This window comes from Convolutriloba macropyga, chromosome 6 (assembly GCF_964194025.1).
Source record: "Convolutriloba macropyga chromosome 6, txConMacr16.3, whole genome shotgun sequence".
Classification (NCBI taxonomy): Eukaryota; Metazoa; Xenacoelomorpha; order Acoela; family Convolutidae; genus Convolutriloba; species Convolutriloba macropyga.
In genome coordinates, this window is record NC_134473.1 from 66873371 (window position 1) to 66894459 (window position 21089).

The 21089-nt window shown below is 38.3% G+C and overlaps 1 protein-coding gene across 44 annotated transcripts in view; it reads left to right on the forward strand.

Annotated features, from left to right (window-relative positions):
• Nucleotides 1-21089, forward strand: part of LOC142340535 (uncharacterized) — a 181715-nt gene that overhangs the window by 80911 nt on the left and 79715 nt on the right. For 16 of the 44 annotated variants that reach the window (XM_075391113.1, XM_075391135.1, XM_075391116.1 and 13 more), the window contains 5 exons: nt 2418-2582; nt 11683-11823; nt 16255-16401; nt 17191-17349; nt 18670-18822. The exons of 6 other annotated variants lie outside the window; for them this stretch is intronic. In XM_075391113.1, coding sequence (XP_075247228.1) covers nt 2418-2582; nt 11683-11823; nt 16255-16401; nt 17191-17349; nt 18670-18822 — 765 coding nt within the window. The remainder of the gene's footprint in view (nt 1-2417; nt 2583-11682; nt 11824-16254; nt 16402-17190; nt 17350-18669; nt 18823-21089) is intronic. 22 more of the 44 variants (XM_075391123.1, XM_075391119.1, XM_075391125.1 and 19 more) reach the window with 4 other exon arrangements.

The following is a 21089-nucleotide window of genomic DNA, read 5'->3' on the forward strand; positions in this document are numbered from 1 at the left end:
ATCGCGAATTGAATGACAACCTATTGCTGATCGGTTGGTTTTATTACCAACTGACACCAGTTTTGATGGTAGCAAGAATCTTTTCGTAAAAAATTTGATCGTGATTTCAGAAAAGTTTATAAAAAAATTGTTATTTTATTTTTCAAAATTGAAAATTAATCTTCTTTTATTGCCTGCCTAAAGTTTTGTGATTATTTTTTTGTATAAATTGAATGAAAATGTTCATTTGAAATGCCTACTTTTGCTGTTGTTCTTTGACAATAAATTGTTTTTGTTTTGTTTTTATGAAATGTGTCAGTACCGATTAGGTTTTCCAAAGGAGAGGTTTTTTGGAGAATCACTTTCCATTTAGAAATAAGAGGACACTTTTGGAAATATGTCAGTATGGCACATTTTTGAAAGAGTTTCAATTCATTTTCCTTACAATTAGAGTAGTTTATGAGACTTTTGACGCTTGTCTAAAATGTTTTGAGGCTTTTTAGTGTGAACTCATTAGCCAAATGTTTCGACGTTTTTATATGTACTTCTATTCGATGATAAAGTAGTCGAATTTTTCAATTATTTATTTTTTCATTTTCGGAAAATTTTACTGCTATTAAGCGTTAATTTTTTGAAGGAAGACGACAATTTGGGTCTTTTGCAGAGTTCCACCGGCTATGTTTTTTAATAGGTGGAACAATGTCAGTGAAGCAGGGTGTAAAAGTCAATACCGCTAGAGAATATAGTGAGAAAAATTGTGTTTTTTGTTCATGTTTTTATCTGGAGAAAATTAGCGCAAAAATTACTTAAGACGCAAAAATTCTCTCCCACTTGCGGCCATTTCAAAGCAGTTTTTTAACTCTTTTTTTGATGAAATTGGTTATGTCTCATATTAATTAGTGAAATTGCGTTTGGGGGACTTTTGAGCACAAAGTATTTAACGGCCCATATTAAACATTTGTTCTACTTTTTGTCCTTATGCAATTATGACTTTTCTCTATATCTTTTGTTAGCAGTTTTATTCAACATGTTTCATTCGGGCAATTGAGTTGAAGGCGGTCAGGTAAAATTAACCGTTTTCAAAACAATTTTCTGAAAACCCTCCCACATTTCGACTAAATTTTTGTTGCCTTTCTCTTTTGATTTTTTTTGATCTTCAGGACTCTTTACTTCTTATTTTCATTTGTTTTCTGGTTTTGTTTCCTTGTTGTTTTTTTCTACTATCGCGGTTTTTCATACAACTATTTTTCTCTTTTTTCGTTGAACAAAGAAAACTTGCTCTCGCCATTAAATTGTTTCAATTAGCAAGTTTTAAAAAGAAAAATGTAGACCAGTTCGGTATGATTATTAGTAATAATAATATACCAATTCATTTTAATTATCTGGATTAACTTACCGTGCTATTTCGGTCAGAAATTATGAGGCCAGTTGTTGATCAGAAGTGGTCTGTTTTGTGTTCTTTTGACTTTTCAGAAATTTCCCTTTGTCAGTGGATTTTATTCGCTACAATTAACTTTTTTGACCAGTAAGACATCAGTAGCATTTACTTTGATGTATACTTATAAACTTTTTATATTCGTTTCCAAAGGTGTTAAACATTATTAAGGGCAGGCGACAGCCTCTCAACGGCTATTATTTAGGCGCTCTCCTTTTTAGTTCGCTTTACCTTTTGATCACGTTTTTCGTTTTACATAAGTCTTGATTTTCACCCTTTACTTCTGACTTGCCTCTGCTTCAACTGAATGGATTTCAATTTCTTTCACGCTTTGAGTTACTCAGTGCAGTGAATACAGTCAAAGTAAAAAGAGCAAAGTCGAAAGAAACGGGATAAACCGCTAAAGCCCGGTCATTAAGTCATAGTGCATTGGGTTATCAAAGTTCAGTAGAGAGATTGCTAGCTGACATTACTATTAAGCTTGATAGTTTTCAGCTTAGAAGCTGAATTAAGTATAATTTACGAATCTAACTGACACTGCAATTCAAATTAGAACACTTTTTGACTCTGCAAAAAGACGGAAAAAAATTCGGTCTATATCTATCTCTTTTTTTCCTTTTTGTGTTTCAATTGGCCGAATATGTTCAATTTTTGGCCTTTGTTGTCAAAGCTTTGGAAGTCCTAATCTTCATTCGTTCATCGTGTGAAAAGGAAATAGAGTGTCTCTGGTATTGTAAGTTTTCTATCTGATTTTGACCAAGTTTCGTGGTTTTGATTGCAAATTCAACTAGTGGAACATTATCTTTTTGATCAGCTGAACTCAATTGGTTGCAGAAAGAGGTTTTATTTTTGTAATTTATTGAAGTTACTCCGAAGTAGTCGTTGCAGTGGTCTATAAGCTTTTTACGTCAGTTTACGTCCAGTCACAATTTTTTTTAATTAATGAAGAATTTCCATAATAAGACGCAAGAGGTTCATAGTTTGAGAGTAGGGCTGTGTTTAGAATAACAATCAAGATGGAGGTAATGATGATAGTGGTACTAGTTGTGAGAACGAGCAGAAGGCGCTAGATGAAGGCATAAGGGCAGGATTAGGACAGGTTGCCATTGATGTGCTGTCCCAGACACTAACAAAGTGCAAATTAGAGGCGGCCAGCGGTTCATCCCAGGTATTTTGGTTGATAAGATCGATAGTCGTGTATGATTTATATATGCAAATTCAACGTTTTGGCCATATGTTTTTGTTAGTTTTGGAATTATTTTCGAGTATTTCAGCTAATTATGAGATCTGTTTTGGTGCTTTTAACTAATTTAAGCCAACTTAGTCGTTTCATAATTCAGGAAGTCGTTACGTGCTCAAACTTTGTGAAATATGTCCCTGATTTCGGTCGTTGTCATTTCGTTGTGAACCATTTTCGTCAACAGCTCAACCGGTTGCAAGTTTTTTTTGTGTTTGGTTGTCACAGAAAGGAGATTTAATTTTCCCCATCAAGCTGTTCGGATATTTTTCACACCAGGTGCTCCCAATTTTTCTTCATATTTTGCTCCCATTTTGTCTTCTTATGTTGCCAAGTCTATCGGTCTGTATCGCGCATTCCTATTATGTGTCCACGCATTGTGTTGCGGCTGCTCAAGAATCTCAGCGGAACCCAACTTCGCGGCCTGGTTCTCGAGTTTTACGCCGGCCTGGTTCTTCACTCGGTTGCTATCGACTAACACTCGCGTAGTAACTATTAGTCGCTCAGTTGTAATAAAGGACTGTAACTTTAATTTTTTGTGATTGAAGTTAAGAAAATCCTTGGTGATAATCTATATCCAATCTCGTGCTGAAGTTTGTAAGGCTTCAGCCCAAAGCTAGTACTGTTGCTAACTTCTTGTTAAGAAAGCTCAACTAACTTATAACGCTCGAGATCTTAAGATCTAGCAAAACTTAGCGCAAAAGACTAAAGTTGATGAAGAATCAAATTATAGTCAATCTGAGAGCCAACTGCTCCTTATGACAGTTTCTAATGGTTCTAAATACAATATGGTTTCACTATGCAAACAATTGGGTTAAAGTAAATAATCCGCTAAATATCATTTATAACATCATTGTCACTGATCTCTGATTGGTTAATCGAATAAAGTGATTTAAGTCAATGTTTACATAGTAAATGTCAAATTACCGCACTATTTGCTTTTGTTGACATAAGCACTGATGGTACATACGTAACTCTAAATGCCTCAAATGTATGACAAATGACCTTTAATAAACACTTAAGGGATCATAGAATTAACAATTTAGCAAAATTAACAATAAATGACAAAATATCCAAAAATGCACTTTTTGCACCATATAAGTGCTAATAGCATCACTTGTAGGTATGATGCAAGGATGTTCGTTGGGTCCATGGATAGCTTAGGGGTTACCCTAACCGTGTGCTAAAACCTTGGGTTGCTCAGGTTTTCCCTTCCCAAAATCGGGGGGTGGACAAATTTTCGGTCCCAACTTGTAAAAATTTTCAGTTTTGACCTTTTTTGAGTTTTGGCAAAATTTCAAGTTTCTGAGTTTTGATTTCATTTCTGTTGGTCTGATGGCTCATGCTTCTGTTCATTAGTGGCGCTAACATCGCCGGCCCTGTTTTCGATCTCGGAAACACCATCGTAGAAGACTGGCGCCAATTTCACCACCGGCCTGTTGAATTCGCCATGTGCCATCTTGACTCTCGCTGATCGTACGACGCCATCGTTGCCTTTGAAGACTTGGATGACTCGTCCCATCTTGTACTCACATCGTTTCACTGAATCATCTACCATCCAAACAAGTTCTCCTTCTTTCAGATTTCGCACATGTTCTTTTGACCACTTTGATCTCTGATTCCATTGTGGAAGATATTCACGAGACCATCTCTTCCAGATCATGTCCGCATATGCTTGAGCCGTTTTGAATGATTTTCTGAGATCATGGTAGCGTTCACTGGATGGCATAAATGGTGCACTTGCACTTTCTCGTCCTAATAGGAAGTGATTGGGTGTAAGAGCTGTCAAATCCTCTGGATCGTCACTTACTGCTGTCAGGGGTCTTGCGTTGAGTTTGCTCCACAAGACACATCGTTGTATTGAGTACCTCGTCTGTGAGGCTTCGGTTGTCCAAGATTGCAATCATGACCTTCTTGCAACTTTGAACCAGTCTTTCCCAGATTCCACCAAAGTGTGGCGCTCCAGGAGGGTTGAATTTCCAAACAATCTTTTTCTGAGCTAAGTCACTTTCAATCTTAGCTTTGTCCCATTCGTCCATGAATGCTTTGAGTTCCTTGGCTGCTCCAACGAAGTTCGTGCCGTTGTCGCTGATGATGGTACTTGGGTAGCCACGTCGTGCGATGAATCTTGTCACTGCCGCTAGACATGACTCGGTGTCCAATGACTGTGCAACTTCGATGTGTACTGCTCTGGTTGTCAGACAAGTGAAGAGGCAGCACCATCTCTTCAATGTACGTCGTAGGAACTTCACTTCTATGGGTCCAAAGTAGTCGACTCCGGTATGGGTGAATGGGAAAACATGTTCATCAAGTCGTTCTCGTGGTAGGTCCGCCATCGGTGGGTGGATTGGGTTGGCGTTCCTGTGTCTGCATTTGATGCATCTGGACTTGATTTTTCGTAACGCATTTCGTATTCCAATGATCCAGTATTCTTGTTGGAGCATGTTTCTCACGTATTCTGTGCCTTCGTGTAGGTTGTCACGATGAGCTCTCTCCAACAGAAGTTGTACTACTGGATGCTTTGCTGTCAACAGTATTGGATGTTTTGCATTGTAATCGAGGTTTGAATGCTTCAGTCGACCTTTCACTCGAATTGTTCCATCTTCCTCTATGAAGGGTGACAATTTGGCGATGTTCAATGTTTTTGAGATTTCCTTGCTGTTTGTTATCGACTTCGAAACATTCGGGAAGCTTTCGGCTTGAACAAATCGCAACAGAATTTGTTCTGCTCCATGGATCTCCTCAGCTTTGAGAAGTCCCTTCTGCTTCGTCTTGAACCTCATGCAGTAGGCAATAAAGTTTCTGATTCTATTGAAGCTGCTGTATCGGTCCCAAACAAATGGTTGATGTAGTTTAGTTTCTGCGGCTACAGTACTTGTAGCTTGCTCAGCTTCAATTTTTTTCGCTTGGCACCACGGCTTTGGCCATTTTTCTTCATCTGTGTGGAGCCATGCCGGCCCGTTTAACCACACGGATTCCTTGAGGCCTTCGATAGACATTCCTCTAGTGCCGATGTCCGCAGGGTTCTCGATGCCTTTGACATGTCTCCATTGATCCATGGAAGAGCTCTCCAGTATTTCAGCTGCTCTGTTTGCAACAAACACTTGTCGCTTCTTGTGAGCTGATTGTAGCCACTGTAACACCGTTGATGAATCAGTCCAATGATAGACTTTGTCGATTTTCACGTCATGTTCTCTCAGTATCTGTCTCTTTAGACGAACTCCGTAAACGGCGGCTTGAAGTTCTAACTTCGGAATCGTCGTGTGTCTGATAGGTGCTACACGGCATTTTCCAATTACATAGGTTAGTTTTAACGTTGCTTCATCTTGCAGGTATGCCACTATGCACATCGCTTCTTCTGATGCATCTGTGAAGATGTGGAGTCTCAAGTTTGTACATCCGTTTTCGAAATAAAGTCGATTTATTGACATCGTCCTTATTTCTCTCAATTCAGAACACCAATCACTGAACAGTTTTGAGTGTTCTGCTGACAATTCTTTGTCCCATGCTTGTCCCATTGCTGCCCAAATGCTTTTGAGCAGAAACCGCATTCGTATCGTGAAGGGTGAACATATCCCCAGTGGGTCAAACACTGCTGAGACAAAGGATAGGACAATTCTCTGAGTTATTTTTGCTGGAACCTCTTGCTCAGTTCCAAGACAGACAATGAGACTATCTGTTTCCACATTCCAGTTTAGTCCAAGTATTGATGATGATTGAGGTTCAGCTTCGAAAGTTTTCACAACTTTCGTTGATCTGTCTGTCTCTGGGATCTGTGACTTGACCTCTTCGTCACTTGCTATCCAATTCGTCAGTTTGAATCCACCTTTGCTGAGTACGTCTCTGACTTTCTGGTAGATTTGGATTGCTTCTTGGGGGGTACTGACTGACTTAAGGAAGTCGTCCATGTAGAAGTTGCGTTGAACCGTTCTGACGAGATTTTCGTCGTTGTTCGCGTTATCTTTCGCCACTTGATGCAAAGCGTAGTTTGCACAAGTTGGCGAGCTCTTCGCCCCAAAAACGTGTCGTGTATACTCGTAAACTTCTATTCTCTGTTCTGGATTGTCTCTCCAGAGAAAACGTAGGCATCGGCTGTCAGCGCTTGGGACACCAATTTGAAGAAACATCGCTTCTATGTCGGCTGATAGCGCTATTTGATGTTCTCGGAATCGAAAAATTATTTCGACCAGACTCTGTAGAAGGTCTGGTCCAGATAGAAGTTTGTCGTTGAGTGCCACACCTTGATACTGGGCTGCCGCATTGCAAACTCTTCTGACTTTCTCCGGTTTATGCGGGTTGATGACGGGGTGATGTGGCAAATACCATTGCAGTTCGTCTCTGGTTTCGTTCAGTTCAGTTTGATCGACTTTGCGAACGTAACCAGCTTTGACATCGGTGTCAATTGTTTCCTGATAGCGTTGTCGTAACGTATCATCCTTCTGTAGGCGTCGTTCTAGAGACTTGAGTTGCCCCATTGCAGAGTAGAAGTTGTTCGGCAACTTACTTCGTCCTCTCGCCACAGAAGTCCAACTTCGTATCTTTCACCCGTGAATCGCGTTGTTCGTTCCAACGTCTTGATTGCTTGTTGTTCGTCTTTTGACTGGCCTGTGACATCGCAGTTGGAGGCGTAGGATTCGATGTCCCACCACTTACTCAACTGGCTTGCTAGTTTGTCCTCTGACACTGAGGTTGCTGTAGTAGCAAGGGTTGCTGCCTGTTTTGCTGGTAGGGGACCACTTAAGGCCCATCCTATTTTCGATTTCACTGCCCACGGTGCAGCCTTGTCATCGGACCTCTTAAACTCTAATGGGTGATGGATGTCATAGCAGTCTTGTCCAAGAATGACTTGAACTTCATTAAGATTGTAGCTCTGATTCGGCAAGTTCTTCAAATGTGGGTAGCGGCCTTTCAATTCCTGCAGGTCCACCGTCTGGTCACCCAGTTTCAGTTTCTCGTGCACATAGAACTGCACTGTTGTTAATGGTCTCGACTTCTCGTGTGCTGAAACAGCTATCGGCACTATTTCAGTCTTGACGTATTCAGATCCGTGGATTCCTGCTACTGATAAGGACGCTTTTCTGCCTTGCAGCTGCAGTGTAGATACAATTGACTTGTCCACAAATGAGATTGATGATCCTGTATCACACATCGCTAGCACGCTCAGGCTGTGGTTCCCATTTACGAGCTTAATTCGCACTACAGGTAGCCCTCCTTGTGTGATGTTAGTCGCTAATGCTGTTGTAGCGTCTGAGACACTCGTTGTAGCCTCCTTCTTTGAGAAGTCACTGTGCAAAAGTTTGTTGTGTCGTCGTCCACAATTGGGGACACTGCAAGTTTTACTTCTGCAATCCCTTGATCGATGACCAGGTCTCAGACAATTGAAACACAGTCTGAGCTTCTGAACTTGCTCTCGTCGTTCATTCAGTTTCATTGATTTGAATTTCTCGCAATTCCAGATCGCATGCTGTCCATCTTTCAGTGGACATTCCAAACTCTTTGGTTTTGTAGAATCTTCAGCATTTGATGCGAATGTACTGGTTTTCGGCTTTTCCCGATTCTGAAACTTAGAGCTTGTCTGAGCTAACAAGTCCTCATGTATGAAAGCTGTTGATTCTAACCAGTCTTTGAAAACAATCAAGTTTGCTGCCAGTAGCTGGTGATCCTGTAGGTGACGTAGCCACTGCTCTTTGAGTTGAAGGGAGAGTTTTCTTGTTGCTGAACTCAGAACTCCTTCCGATTCCAGGTCAGGTTGAAATCCAAGCCTGGTCAAAACGTTTACTGTGTTTGTGACTACGTTTGCAAATCGAACAATGCTACTGGAGTCATCGTGTCTAACTGGTGGATGAGTGTATATCTTCTTAAGTTGAGCTTCGACTATGACTCTCGGTCTGCCAAACTTCTTGCAGAGAACATCCCAGGCTTGATAATATGACTGTGAGCTGAAGCCCAATCCCGATATTGCTGCTTTCGCTTGACCCGTGAGGCTGGTCTTCAGATACTGCATCTTCTCAGTATCACTTAGCTTCTTCTGATGAACAATTACATCGAAGAGTTCACACCACTCAGGCCACTCTAGAGGATCTCCTGAAAACTCTGTTAACTTCAGTTTTGGTAATCCTCTTGAGCCATCACTTGGCATCTGATATATTACTTGTGGTGTGGGTTGGCTCAACGTCGTTTGATTACGATTCTCCATCGATCTGTCGCGGGAGTTGTGTTTGGGACTTTGACTTCTCTGCTTGTTTTTCACTGTTGACGTTCCTTGCTGTTGAAACGTCGTCCTGGACAAATGCACTGGCGGATCTGTCACCCTAATTGATGTAGGGATTTCTGATCTCTTTAGAAAGCTTGGTTCCTGTCGTGGGGCTGAGAAGATTCCTACATCCGGTTGGAACAGCGGGGTAGTTTTCGGGTATGCACTGAACCTTTTGTCAGTTCTGTCCTGTGTGACATTCTTAGGAGGGTCGACCACAACGTTTGGTGATAGTGGCCGGCTAGGATCGGACTGCTCGGCTACGGATTTGAGCCAGTCCTGCGATATTGCTGGCTTTCGTCTGGATCTCACACTTTCGATATCACCTGCTTCTGATCCAGATGCTCTTGAGCTTCCCTTAGTCAGTTCCAGTTTTAGAACTCTTTCTTCCTCATCAGCCTCGGCCTTCTTCCTCTCATTTTCAAGCTCTCGCTCATGCTGCCGCAAGCGCAATTCGTCTTCTTGTTGTGTCAGTTGTAAACGCAACTCTTCCTCTAGTTGTTGTTGCTGGTGCTGTAATTGTAAGCGTAATTCTTCTTGCCGTCGACGCAATTCTATTTCCTCACGTTCCTTCTCTAGCTGACTTTGACGCTCTCGCAGCCGTTGATCGGCTTCTTTCTTTGCTCTCATGTTTTCGAGTTCTAAGTTCTCAATCTCGCGCCTCCTTGATGAACGTGAGTTGGCAATACTGGGTTCTTTTTTGCTTCGGTGCGTTCCAGAATGCCTAGAGGTTACTTCAACGTTCTCTTCGACATTTTCTGTCACTCCGTTTCCTGTATCAATTACAGTCTCGTTTGGGTCCTTATCACCTGCCGATGTAGATGACACCAACGATGTTTGATTTCCACTCTCTACGGTTTGCTGGTACTTTTTAAGTAGATCTGTAAGTTTGGCCATTTCGATATGAGTTGACATGCGCTTTTGCTCTGGTTTGACAAGTCGGATCACGTCTTTCCAATTAATGACTTCAGTACGATACTCTTCAATTTCTTTGAGTCCTGGTACCTTCTCGATGAGCCATTGCAGTACCTTTTTCCTTTCGCCCAATTTTCGCTCAGTGTCGGCATCGAAACTCTCTAAGTACTTTGGCTTCAGGAGTTGTCTCTGTTGCTGTCTGTTTTCTTTCAGCTCATCATATGTCTCAAAGAAGCATCGATACACTCTTTCAGCTGTCACTGTTTTATTCTGGGCTAGTTGTGCTTTTACGGCAGTGTCATGCCGGTCAAAGGTTTCCAGCAATTCGGTTTGCTCCTTTTCTAGCTTCTTGAGTTGGCCTGACATCTTGTAGTCAGTCGTTTTCCAATGTCTATCGGGGCTCTTTCCAGCCATCGTAAGGATTTCGTTATGGTCCACCAATTTGAATCGAAGATTCTTTGCTGTTCGTGTCACTGTTGTCTGGATCACTGTTATCCAGATTACTGCTCTCCGGGTCACTGTTGTCCGGGTATCTGATTCGTGTTGTCGTTGTTGTCCGGGTCGGCGGACCAAATGTTGCGGCTGCTCAAGAATCTCAGCGGAACCCAACTTCGCGGCCTGGTTCTCGAGTTTTACGCCGGCCTGGTTCTTCACTCGGTTGCTATCGACTAACACTCGCGTAGTAACTATTAGTCGCTCAGTTGTAATAAAGGACTGTAACTTTAATTTTTTGTGATTGAAGTTAAGAAAATCCTTGGTGATAATCTATATCCAATCTCGTGCTGAAGTTTGTAAGGCTTCAGCCCAAAGCTAGTACTGTTGCTAACTTCTTGTTAAGAAAGCTCAACTAACTTATAACGCTCGAGATCTTAAGATCTAGCAAAACTTAGCGCAAAAGACTAAAGTTGATGAAGAATCAAATTATAGTCAATCTGAGAGCCAACTGCTCCTTATGACAGTTTCTAATGGTTCTAAATACAATATGGTTTCACTATGCAAACAATTGGGTTAAAGTAAATAATCCGCTAAATATCATTTATAACATCATTGTCACTGATCTCTGATTGGTTAATCGAATAAAGTGATTTAAGTCAATGTTTACATAGTAAATGTCAAATTACCGCACTATTTGCTTTTGTTGACATAAGCACTGATGGTACATACGTAACTCTAAATGCCTCAAATGTATGACAAATGACCTTTAATAAACACTTAAGGGATCATAGAATTAACAATTTAGCAAAATTAACAATAAATGACAAAATATCCAAAAATGCACTTTTTGCACCATATAAGTGCTAATAGCATCACTTGTAGGTATGATGCAAGGATGTTCGTTGGGTCCATGGATAGCTTAGGGGTTACCCTAACCGTGTGCTAAAACCTTGGGTTGCTCAGGTTTTCCCTTCCCAAAATCGGGGGGGTGGACAAATTTTCGGTCCCAACTTGTAAAAATTTTCAGTTTTGACCTTTTTTGAGTTTTGGCAAAATTTCAAGTTTCTGAGTTTTGATTTCATTTCTGTTGGTCTGATGGCTCATGCTTCTGTTCATTAGTGGCGCTAACACATTGGCTCGTAATCTGCTCCGTCATTGTGTCTGTTTCGCCTCTGTTGATTCTGTGAGCAGTGACTGACATTTAAAAATTCCTAAATTAGTGGATATCGGGTTTGTATGAAATAGATTTGGCTGAATAAATCTTGATGATATGCCTTATTATCTAAATTCCTTCAGCTATTCTTTTTCATAAAAATCGATATGGTCCAATCAGTTTTGTACAGCTTTTGTTTCAAAATGTCAATAAATGGTTCATTATTAACCCGATAATAACTAATTATTTATTTTTGAATGTCGGTCACTGCTTAGGAACAGCCCGATTCCTCCTCGACTCCTGATTGTGCGAAAAAGGAAGAATCCCTTCGTGAAGGACAACTGAACAACTACCCTGCTAACATGATCAAACTTCTGCAAGATGACCTTGATGAGTGTCTATCTTCGTCTTCGTCGGTTTGTTCATGCATGAATCGTGAATAAATTTGCGTGTGTACTACAATGGAGCTAGGAGTTAGAGCCGAACGGGCGCAGATCCGAACAAAGAAAATTGAGAATCAGAGCCGAATGCTTAAATTTGATTGGCCAATAAATCTGATTGGTTTAAATTAGAGTACAACAAACATAAGAAATGGCGAATTATTTAGTTGTCGCCGCTTTACTATCTACGGTGTGCGGTCGGGTTGCGCTCCACTCGGGCTCTCCGTGGCCGCAACAACTCTCCCCTGACGAGGGGACGGGGGAGGTTGCGACCATGGATAGACTTTCATTACGCTACTTTGTAAGTTTTTATTTTTAAAAGTTGTCTATAAAGTATTAGGCTTGAACGTGCACCTATTAGAGCGCCGGAAATATTCGGATTTAAATTATTTTATGGCATTCTGCTCGGTTCCCGTTTGGCTCTACCTGCGTCCTCCGTGCTTCAGTAGTTACCTGAGTTTTAACTTTTTCATCTGTTCTTGGTGCCTCAACCATAATCGGTAGTCGATGCCTTCTTCAGTTCAATCTTAGGCAAGCAACAGATGATTCACCGCAAAAACCTCTACTTTTGTCCAAAACGTGAGAGTAAATTGATCTGCAAATAAGATATGGAAACTATACGATCTTCATTGCAAACAAAGGTTAATATCTTGTCTAATATGGATTTGGTTAAACTGGTGGTTTGAACACAATAGCAAAAAAATACAGGCTGAACTTTTCTAAATCCGTTTTTTAAAGAAGTGTTAGTGTAGCCTGCATTTTCTTTTTCCCATAATGTTCAAACACCTAGTTTTACCATTGCTGTGAGTGATGATTACACATTTGTTATTGTGCTGACAGGTATTTTGCCGTTGGTTCAAGTCATAGACCCGATTTCGTCCGGTATTCATAAACGAAACAAGAGATTGATTGATTGATTTTGTCCAAAGATACATTGTTGCCAATTGTTGACAATTATTGTTGTCAATTGCAGGCTATTTCTCGAACCAAGATGGCTGCGCGTCATGTACCGGAGCTGCTGACTGTGACTGAAGTTCTTTCAATTCTTGTAGTGCGGTATTTGACCGAGAATCTTAGTTCAGTTACTTTTTCTTGACCAGTTCCGTGAACACTTGCAGGATTGACTGACTGAGAAAGCACTGGTGGGGTTGATATGTCGTAAAGTTCATTGTTAAAGAGTCCCAATTGATTCCAATGTTTTCTTTAGCGTCTGGTCTGACAAGTTTGAATTTTGATTTCAGCGTCTCAGATGATATCGAATCTAATAGGTGCTGATCAAATACAGTGTCTTTAGTACCACGAGACAAAAAGCCAGACGTTTCTATACAGTCAGATTTTGGCTTCGTAAACTTTCGGCATTTTCAAATTTGTAGATTACTACAATTTTACTTATTTGTTTTGTAAGCAAGGTTACGTGACACTGCAGACACCGCGTCGAAATACATCTCGCTGAACATCTAGGAAAAGCTACGTGGTTCTCGATAAACACCAGAAGTTCTCAACGACTTCAAGCAGAGTCACTTAACCTATAATTGTAATGTATTTACGCGTTCTCATACGATCATAACTCTCAAATTGTTTGGGGTTATAAGCCATTTCTTTTTGCGTATCCATATAATTTTCCTTCTGTGTTCCCAAGTATTCCACAGGTATCAGAGTCAAATTCTTTGTTTATTTAAAATTTTTCTGTTGTCAACTTTTGTTCTTTCGATTTTAGTTTTCTTCCTATATGTGTGAAAAAGATTCATCTGTCTACGTACAGTTGTTAACGTTTCGCTTGCCAAACTGATCGATAAAATCTCTTCGACCGTTCTTAAGGGCCGCGAAACGAAATATTCGACATCAAGGCATATTTCCGCCATCAAATTTCTGTCATTACGAGTTGTCAAATTCTCCTAACTTTTTCCATTTTTAAATTTCCTGCCAAGTCGCTAACGGATTGGTTTTCAAATACTCTGAAACGAAGTTTGAGGACATTCGTGCAAACGTGCGTCTTTTAAAGCAATTCTTTTAGCCATTTTCATCTGGAATGTTCTTTCAAATGATATAAACTGGTAAAAACCGAGGATATTAAGTCTGAGAATAATTCGTCCGACAGTAGTCGGTTACGTTTTTAATAACTGCAATAGTGATTGCTGATTGGAGCTGTTATTGGCCGGTTACATGACAATTTACCCAATGCCATTACACCCAATGCCATTATACCCAATGCTAAAATACCCAATGCCATTATACCAAATTCACATTGATATTTTTGTTCCATAATCCGAGTAATAATTAGCAGAAAATAGCTCTTACAAGTATGATTTAACAAGCGGATAATTTAATCCCATGTTCGGTTGAGATAGTTTCATATCAAGTCCCTCGGGCCGCTGAGGCATGGCCACGGCCATTAAGTATGTTAAAACATACGGGTAATAGTGACTGCTAATTTGCTGTCGGATTATTGAACGAAAATATCAAAGTAAATTGGATATAATGGCATTGGGTAAATTGTCCTGACACCTTATTGGCTTATTGGCCTTCTCTTGCTTATTAATATTTGAAGAGGAATATTGTAAAAGTTATATTATAAAATCAATAATTTTGTGAGCGCAAATTTGATGCAGCAAAAGCAGCATATGCTAACATTTGAAAAGCGAAGCGAAGAGAAAGGGGTGATGTTTTTGATACCCCTATTCGCGAAAAATTGAAGTGTAAAAAAGTTCGCAAAATCGAGCAAAATTTTTGTTCATGTGCGGATTTTTCAAGTTGGTTTGTTTAACTTTCTGTTTAAATGTTTTAGTTGACTGTAATAATTAAACTGTAACAGTAAGGTTGTTCTGGCAGACTTCTGAAGTCATTCAGAAGTTAAAAAGAGTTTTATATTAATTTGAAGGTTTTTAAACTTTTTGGCCAGGTATAGGACTATTTGTGGCCCATTGTTGTTTTTTTTGCCGGGATATAAATGGAAACCTACTGGTTTTAGGCATTTTTGTTAGACGTAGAGATTTGTTAAAAAATTGGGAAGTGTAAATTATGGTGAATTTTCTTGATGCTCTTTATAAATAAAAGAAATTTATTATGAGAGCTTATTATGGATTGCTTTATATTGTGTACAATTAACACTCAGTATATTGAAACAAATGTTCCCTGTGTTATATGCAATTGCTTTTCAAGAAAATTTAATTTTCCTAATGTTTTTTTTTACATTTTCTTCGACTTATTTTGGTATCGTTATTTATCTTCAGCCTTTTTATTCTGTGTTGGTAAGTTGTTCCAGTAGATTCTAGTCAGTACAAAGGTTAACTTTGTTGGCGAAGATGACTCTTCATGTTGTTACCCGAGTTCTTTTGGCTTTTTTCTAATTTCGCTGTGAACTTCTCTGTTACGACTTGTGGCTCCACGCTAACTTAAGATCAGTTTTTTTTTCATTCATTCATGCCCTTTTGTGCTGAGTTTCGTGCGCGACGTTATTGTACACACATACTGGAGCCATCTTTATGTTAATTTTTTAAAATTTTGGTCACAGCTGATTGTTTTTTACTTCTCCAAGTTTTTCTCTTATTTGGTTTTGCTCCCTTTAGCGGTAGTCAGAATCAAAGGAAACTTCACGCTGCTTGAAGGTTTCTTAGGGCAGTTTTGCTTTTCATAGATCTAAATTGATTGAAGACATCGAGGCAGAATCTGATTTTTTACCTCAAAGATTTTTTAAGATCTCTTCGTTTCTTTGGTGTCCAGACAAGATAGATATTGCCAGGATAATCAAATTTTTCTAAATGCTTTTTGAGTTTTTCTGATTTGATAAAATTTTGATTTAGTGGAAAAAGATTCCCTGACTAATAACCACTTTTTCTATTAAATAATAAAAGAATTCTATTGGAGCGCTTTAATAATCTAGCAAAATTTCATTATTATTTTCCCCCAAAATAACTAGACCACTTAGCAAATTTCTAGACCACTTTTTAATTTAAAATTTTAAAATACAAAATATTCCCGGACTAATAACCACTTTGTCTTCTATTAAATAATAAAAGAATTCTAATGGACACTTTAATAATCTAGCAAAATTTCATTATTATTTCCCCCCAAAATAACTTCCAAAAAATTTTTTGTGCGAATTTTTGAATCTCAAATAACTAGCGCATCTTATCACGCGAACCACGGCAAAATCTGTAATCTTATTTATAAAGATCATCTTCATGTTCTTTTAGTTGACAAAATCTTTCAAAATAATTGTTTGCAGTTTTTCAATATTTTTTTTGATAACTTATTAAATAATAAGTGCAAATAATTTTTGCACTTTTTTGAATCTCAAATAATTAGCGCCTGTTATCGCGGGAACTACGGCAACATCTGTAGTCTTATTTATATATATCATCTCCTCGTTTGTTAAGTTGAATACGGTAGGTTAAAAATTGATTGTAGGACGAGTCAAGTGGCAGCGATGCCTCTTCTGATTGTACGAAAGAGAGAAACACACTGCAAGGTGGTCTGGACAACAACTACCCTGACGAAGTTATCCAAGCCCTACGAAATAACTTAGAACAATGTCTCGAACAGTCCTCTTCATCGGTGGGTTGCGTGCAAAGTAACTCTGCCTGCTTTTAAGTTGTTTTCATCTGCTAATTTCTGTTCACCAGCTAAACTGTCATCAACTCAAGTTTCACGTGCCCAAGTTTGACATGGTCAAGTTCGACTGGGGATCAAATTTCGATTTTAGCTTAAAAAGTTTTGTTGGGGGTTTTATTTTGTGTGAGTTATTGTTGCTTTAACTTATGTTGGGTTGCGAAGAATTCCGAGTTTGCTTAATTTTTGGGTTGGCTTTTAATACTAACTTCAATATTGTTTTCTTGAAGTGTTTACAATTAACTCGTGATTTGAGTTCCTTCGTTGTTGTTTGTTTGGTTGTTGGATGGGTTCCATAAAGTAGTCAGAAGTTTGGTTGTTTGCTGATTGGTCAATATTGCTGATAACGTATTCGACCACTCGATTGAATGGCAAACTTTCGTTGTTTTTTAAGTCATTGGGCAATATGACGAGCCTAACGGTTGTTCCGTGACTCTGGTTTTTTAACTATTGCAAAAGACATGACTCATAAAGTCGGTTTTTAGTTTGCTTCCATTTGTTCCTGTCGATGGAAACAATACATACTATTGGAAGTCCCCATAATTAATCAATTTTTGTTTTCTTTCATCTGATAATTTTGTGTCAGAACATTCGAGTAATTAATGTTATTTGATCCAAAAATCGCGTCTTAGTATGCTGATCCGGTTTTTGCACGTGTTGTGTTTGTAATTTGCGTTTCTCTTATTTTTCCTCGGCTCGGGTGGTGTTCTGAATCGATTGGCTTTTGGTGTTCAGGTTGATTCCAAGGACGATTCTGGCGATGACTCGTCGTCCACTGATTGTTCGACCGAAAGACACGCTCTTCAGGAAGGCATGAACAAAAAGTACCCTGCAAATGTCATCAAGCTCCTGAGAGAAGACCTGGACCAGTGTCTTACTCAGACTTCCGACTCTGTTAGTCGCCATTTGTCTTTTTTCCTATTTGTCCCGATTGTCATTCTCAAGTTTGTTAGTTGGCTTAGTTGTTTGTTAGAACTCATTTGATGAAGGTGCACAAATTATACTGGATCAATGAATTTGATCTTACCTGATAAAAATTGGGATTGTATTTGCTGTTATTTTGATATTCAATTAATGCACTTTCTCATTTCACTTCTCTTGTCATTTATAACAAAGTTTTTTGATCTCACGTTACTTAATATGATATAATGTTCATGGTTTGATGAATTGCACGATTTATACCAGATCATTCTATATCGTCTTAGTGATATATGTTGCGATAACATAAGCGGTTATTTTGATTGTCGATTAATGTTTTTTTAAAAATAATTTAGTGTCATTTGTAACTAGGGTTCTTTATTTACATAAAGAATTAAGCGAAAATCTGTCAATGGTCGGACGTTAGATAATAAAAATAAATAAAAATATGAAATGATGCTAATAAATAGTCGGATTTTAGTGAATATAATTGAAAACTTTTCTGTTTGTCTGTCAACCCACCAGTCTTCTAATTAACCCAATTGATTTATATTGAACTGATATTTTGTGATTTTGTTTTAAACTGAACTTGTACGATCTTAACATTGGTGCAAACCATTTCGCATGTTTCATTTTCAATTGTTAAAGGTTTTCTTGTATTACGATTGTGATTTATTGAATGGAATGCTCTCCTCTTATTGAACCCTCTATGCGACGGTTGTGACTAAAAAGGATTTAGTTTTAACTGAGGCCATGGTTTTCGGTGGTATTAATTGAAATACCGAAATCACTGCCCCTATTGACGCGACCTCTGGTGAACTTCAGGCAACCACAGTCATTGTCCATACAATTGTTCTGCTAACACAACAAATTGGCATTTTTTCTAAGCAATGTGATTCAATTTTTGTTATTCAGAAGCTTGTCACTGAGTTGACTATCTTTAATAAAGTTTTTTTCCAAACTTTAAAAGATTTTTTTGAAACTTTCTGAAGCTTTTTATTTTTGTTTGTCGTAAAAGTGAGAAAACAAGATGATTGATCTCGACAAGACAGATTTCGATATGACTAATTCGAATGCTCTGTTTAGTTTTTGCGCTCCAAAAGGAAGGGTCTGATAATATGATTTGTCCTTCTATGTTTTACATTATTTTACATTTTACAATATTTTACAAAAATATATTTATAAAATATAAGAAAGTGTATTTTTTTGTTACCTATTATATTACAAACTTTTTTATTTTTAGTAATTTTTTGCTTTTGTATTTGTATGGACATAAGGGGTGTGTTGTTGCCTTAGGTTGACCAGGGTGGTGATTCGGGCAACTGTGAGAAAGAGAGGGAGGCATGGCAAGAAAGTGTAAGGTCTGGCTATGCGGCGTCGACAATTGAGGTTCTGAGAGATTCCCTGGACAAGTGTTTGGCTAGCGGTGGAAGCGAAGACAATGATGAGGTCTTTATATTTGATCTTTGGGCTGCGGGTTGATGCACGAGTTTTTGATCTGATGTGTAGATCATTTTTTTCATTTTGTTGTACATTCCATTACACGTGTCTTTCATCTAACTGCGCAAATTAAAAATCTGGATCTGTTCTTTTTGTGCCCCCAGTACGTTTTGCACCCCCGTTACATAGCTCGACTCATTACATAGTGAACAATTATGTAAAAACATGACACGTGCGTCTTGGGGTTGCAAATAATACGAAAATATATTTTTGTCACAGAAAAGTGAAATGATCCAATTAATATTGCATAAGCAGTACTACATGCTACGGCTTATTTATCGACGTCGATATTGTTTTTTTGTTAAAATTATTATTGATTTATCCCCTAGAATGCTCACTGAATTACATAGTTATTAGTTTTTTCACCCGTGATGGTTTTTTTTAGAATTACAGTTAAAGTTCGAATGAATCAATCTTAGGTGCAATTGGAATTTTCTTACTTATAATTCTTTCCCTTTTTAATAGCCGCCCTCATCTTCTCAGCCGGCTATTATAGCGCTCCTATTTTTTATAATTCAAAGAATTTGAATTGTATTGGGGCGCTGTCTTTTTTTTTAAGATCTGTTCACACATTTTCATGATTTTTGAAGTCAAATTGGAGTAGTGATTTTGGTCACGCCGAAACAGGAAATGGAGGGAAAAAGCGAGTGGTTTTGCGGCGTGAATTTTTTTCGCTCTAATTTTAAAGTAGAGTGAGAAAATGGTGTTTGAACAAAAATTCGATTTCTCGGTAGTGGTTTTTTGTTCACATGCGGCAATTTCACTCTAATTTTTACTGTTTTTTTCGATTTTTTGGATCGGATTTATTTCTAAATGGTTTTCCCAATCCATTCACAGCTCATTCTAGGCCTTGTTTTTTTGTTTGAATTGAATTTTCATTTCTCGCTAGTGGTTTTTTGTTCGCATGCGGCATTTTGACATTGATTTTCTGTCTTTTTTTCTTATTTTTTGATCTGATTTTTTTTAAAATGGTTTTCTCAATTCACTCATAGTCCATTCTTGGTCTAGTTTTTCTGTTTAGTCAATGAAAATTCTTTGAATTGTACGTCAGGACTTGTCCTGCTATGTTTTTTTACTTCGTCGAATAACAAAAATGTTTCGCTTTACCTCATTTTGCCGCCTTTTCAACATTTTGCGTGAAATCTTTTTGACTTCTCTAGGCTAGTTTCTCTCTTCTCTCATTCTGCTAAAAGTGATTCTGAATATCAGTTGCTCAGCAAAGCAATTCAAAATGAACAGAGTTGGTACAAAAATGGATGTCAGAAATAGAAACGGGATAAACCCATAAAGCCCAATTTTAGATGCCCGCTATTTGAACGTCGTTCCTATAGGTCTTATTTACCATCTCTAATGCTTATTGTTATTGATAGGAGCCCCTGTAGCCTCTCTCTAAGAAACAGAAGTATGTTCAACTACGAAATGCCATCAAAATAAATCGGACTTAAAAAAATGTTTTTGTACAAAAATCTTTTTTTTTTCAATATCTTCTGTTATTTCAATCCCAATCATGCTTATTGGAATCAACGGCGGCTATTTTCCGGCAATCTGCCGGGTATGTTCTTTGTTTCATTCATTCTTTCGCAACCTCATGACAATTTTTTCAACGACGGTTTTGCAATCTCGTTCTTTATGACTTCCTGATTGATTGAGTAAAAAATTGTTCAAAAAATGACATACTGGTCCTTTTGAAATCCTTTTGCTCTTTGTTTCATTCATTCTTTCGCAACCTCTTGACAATTTTTTCAACGACGGTTTTGCAATCTCGTTCTTTATGACTTCCTGATTGATTGAGTAAAAAATTGTTCAAAAAATGACATGCTGGTCCTTTTGAAATTGTTCAAAAAATGACATGCTGGTCCTTTTGAAATTGTTCAAAAAATGAAATCATTTGGAATCTTATCTAAAAAATGGCAATTCAAAAATCCACTACGTTGATTAGAATAAGAAGTTTGATACAATATTTGACCCATTTTCTGCTTGGATCTACCTTCAATTGGCAGAAAACTGAAAACTTTTTACTAAAATGACCTACGAAGCGTTTAGCATGATCGAGAATGCTTTTCAGCAACCTGTACATTTTGAGCGAATCAAATTCTCTTCAAGTATATCTCAACAGCTGGCTATACTGGACCTAAATTCTTCCAATTAACATGATAACTTTTTCCTGACAGCGAAAATGATGTGCGTACGAAAGAAGTGTTTCCACTAAAAGATTA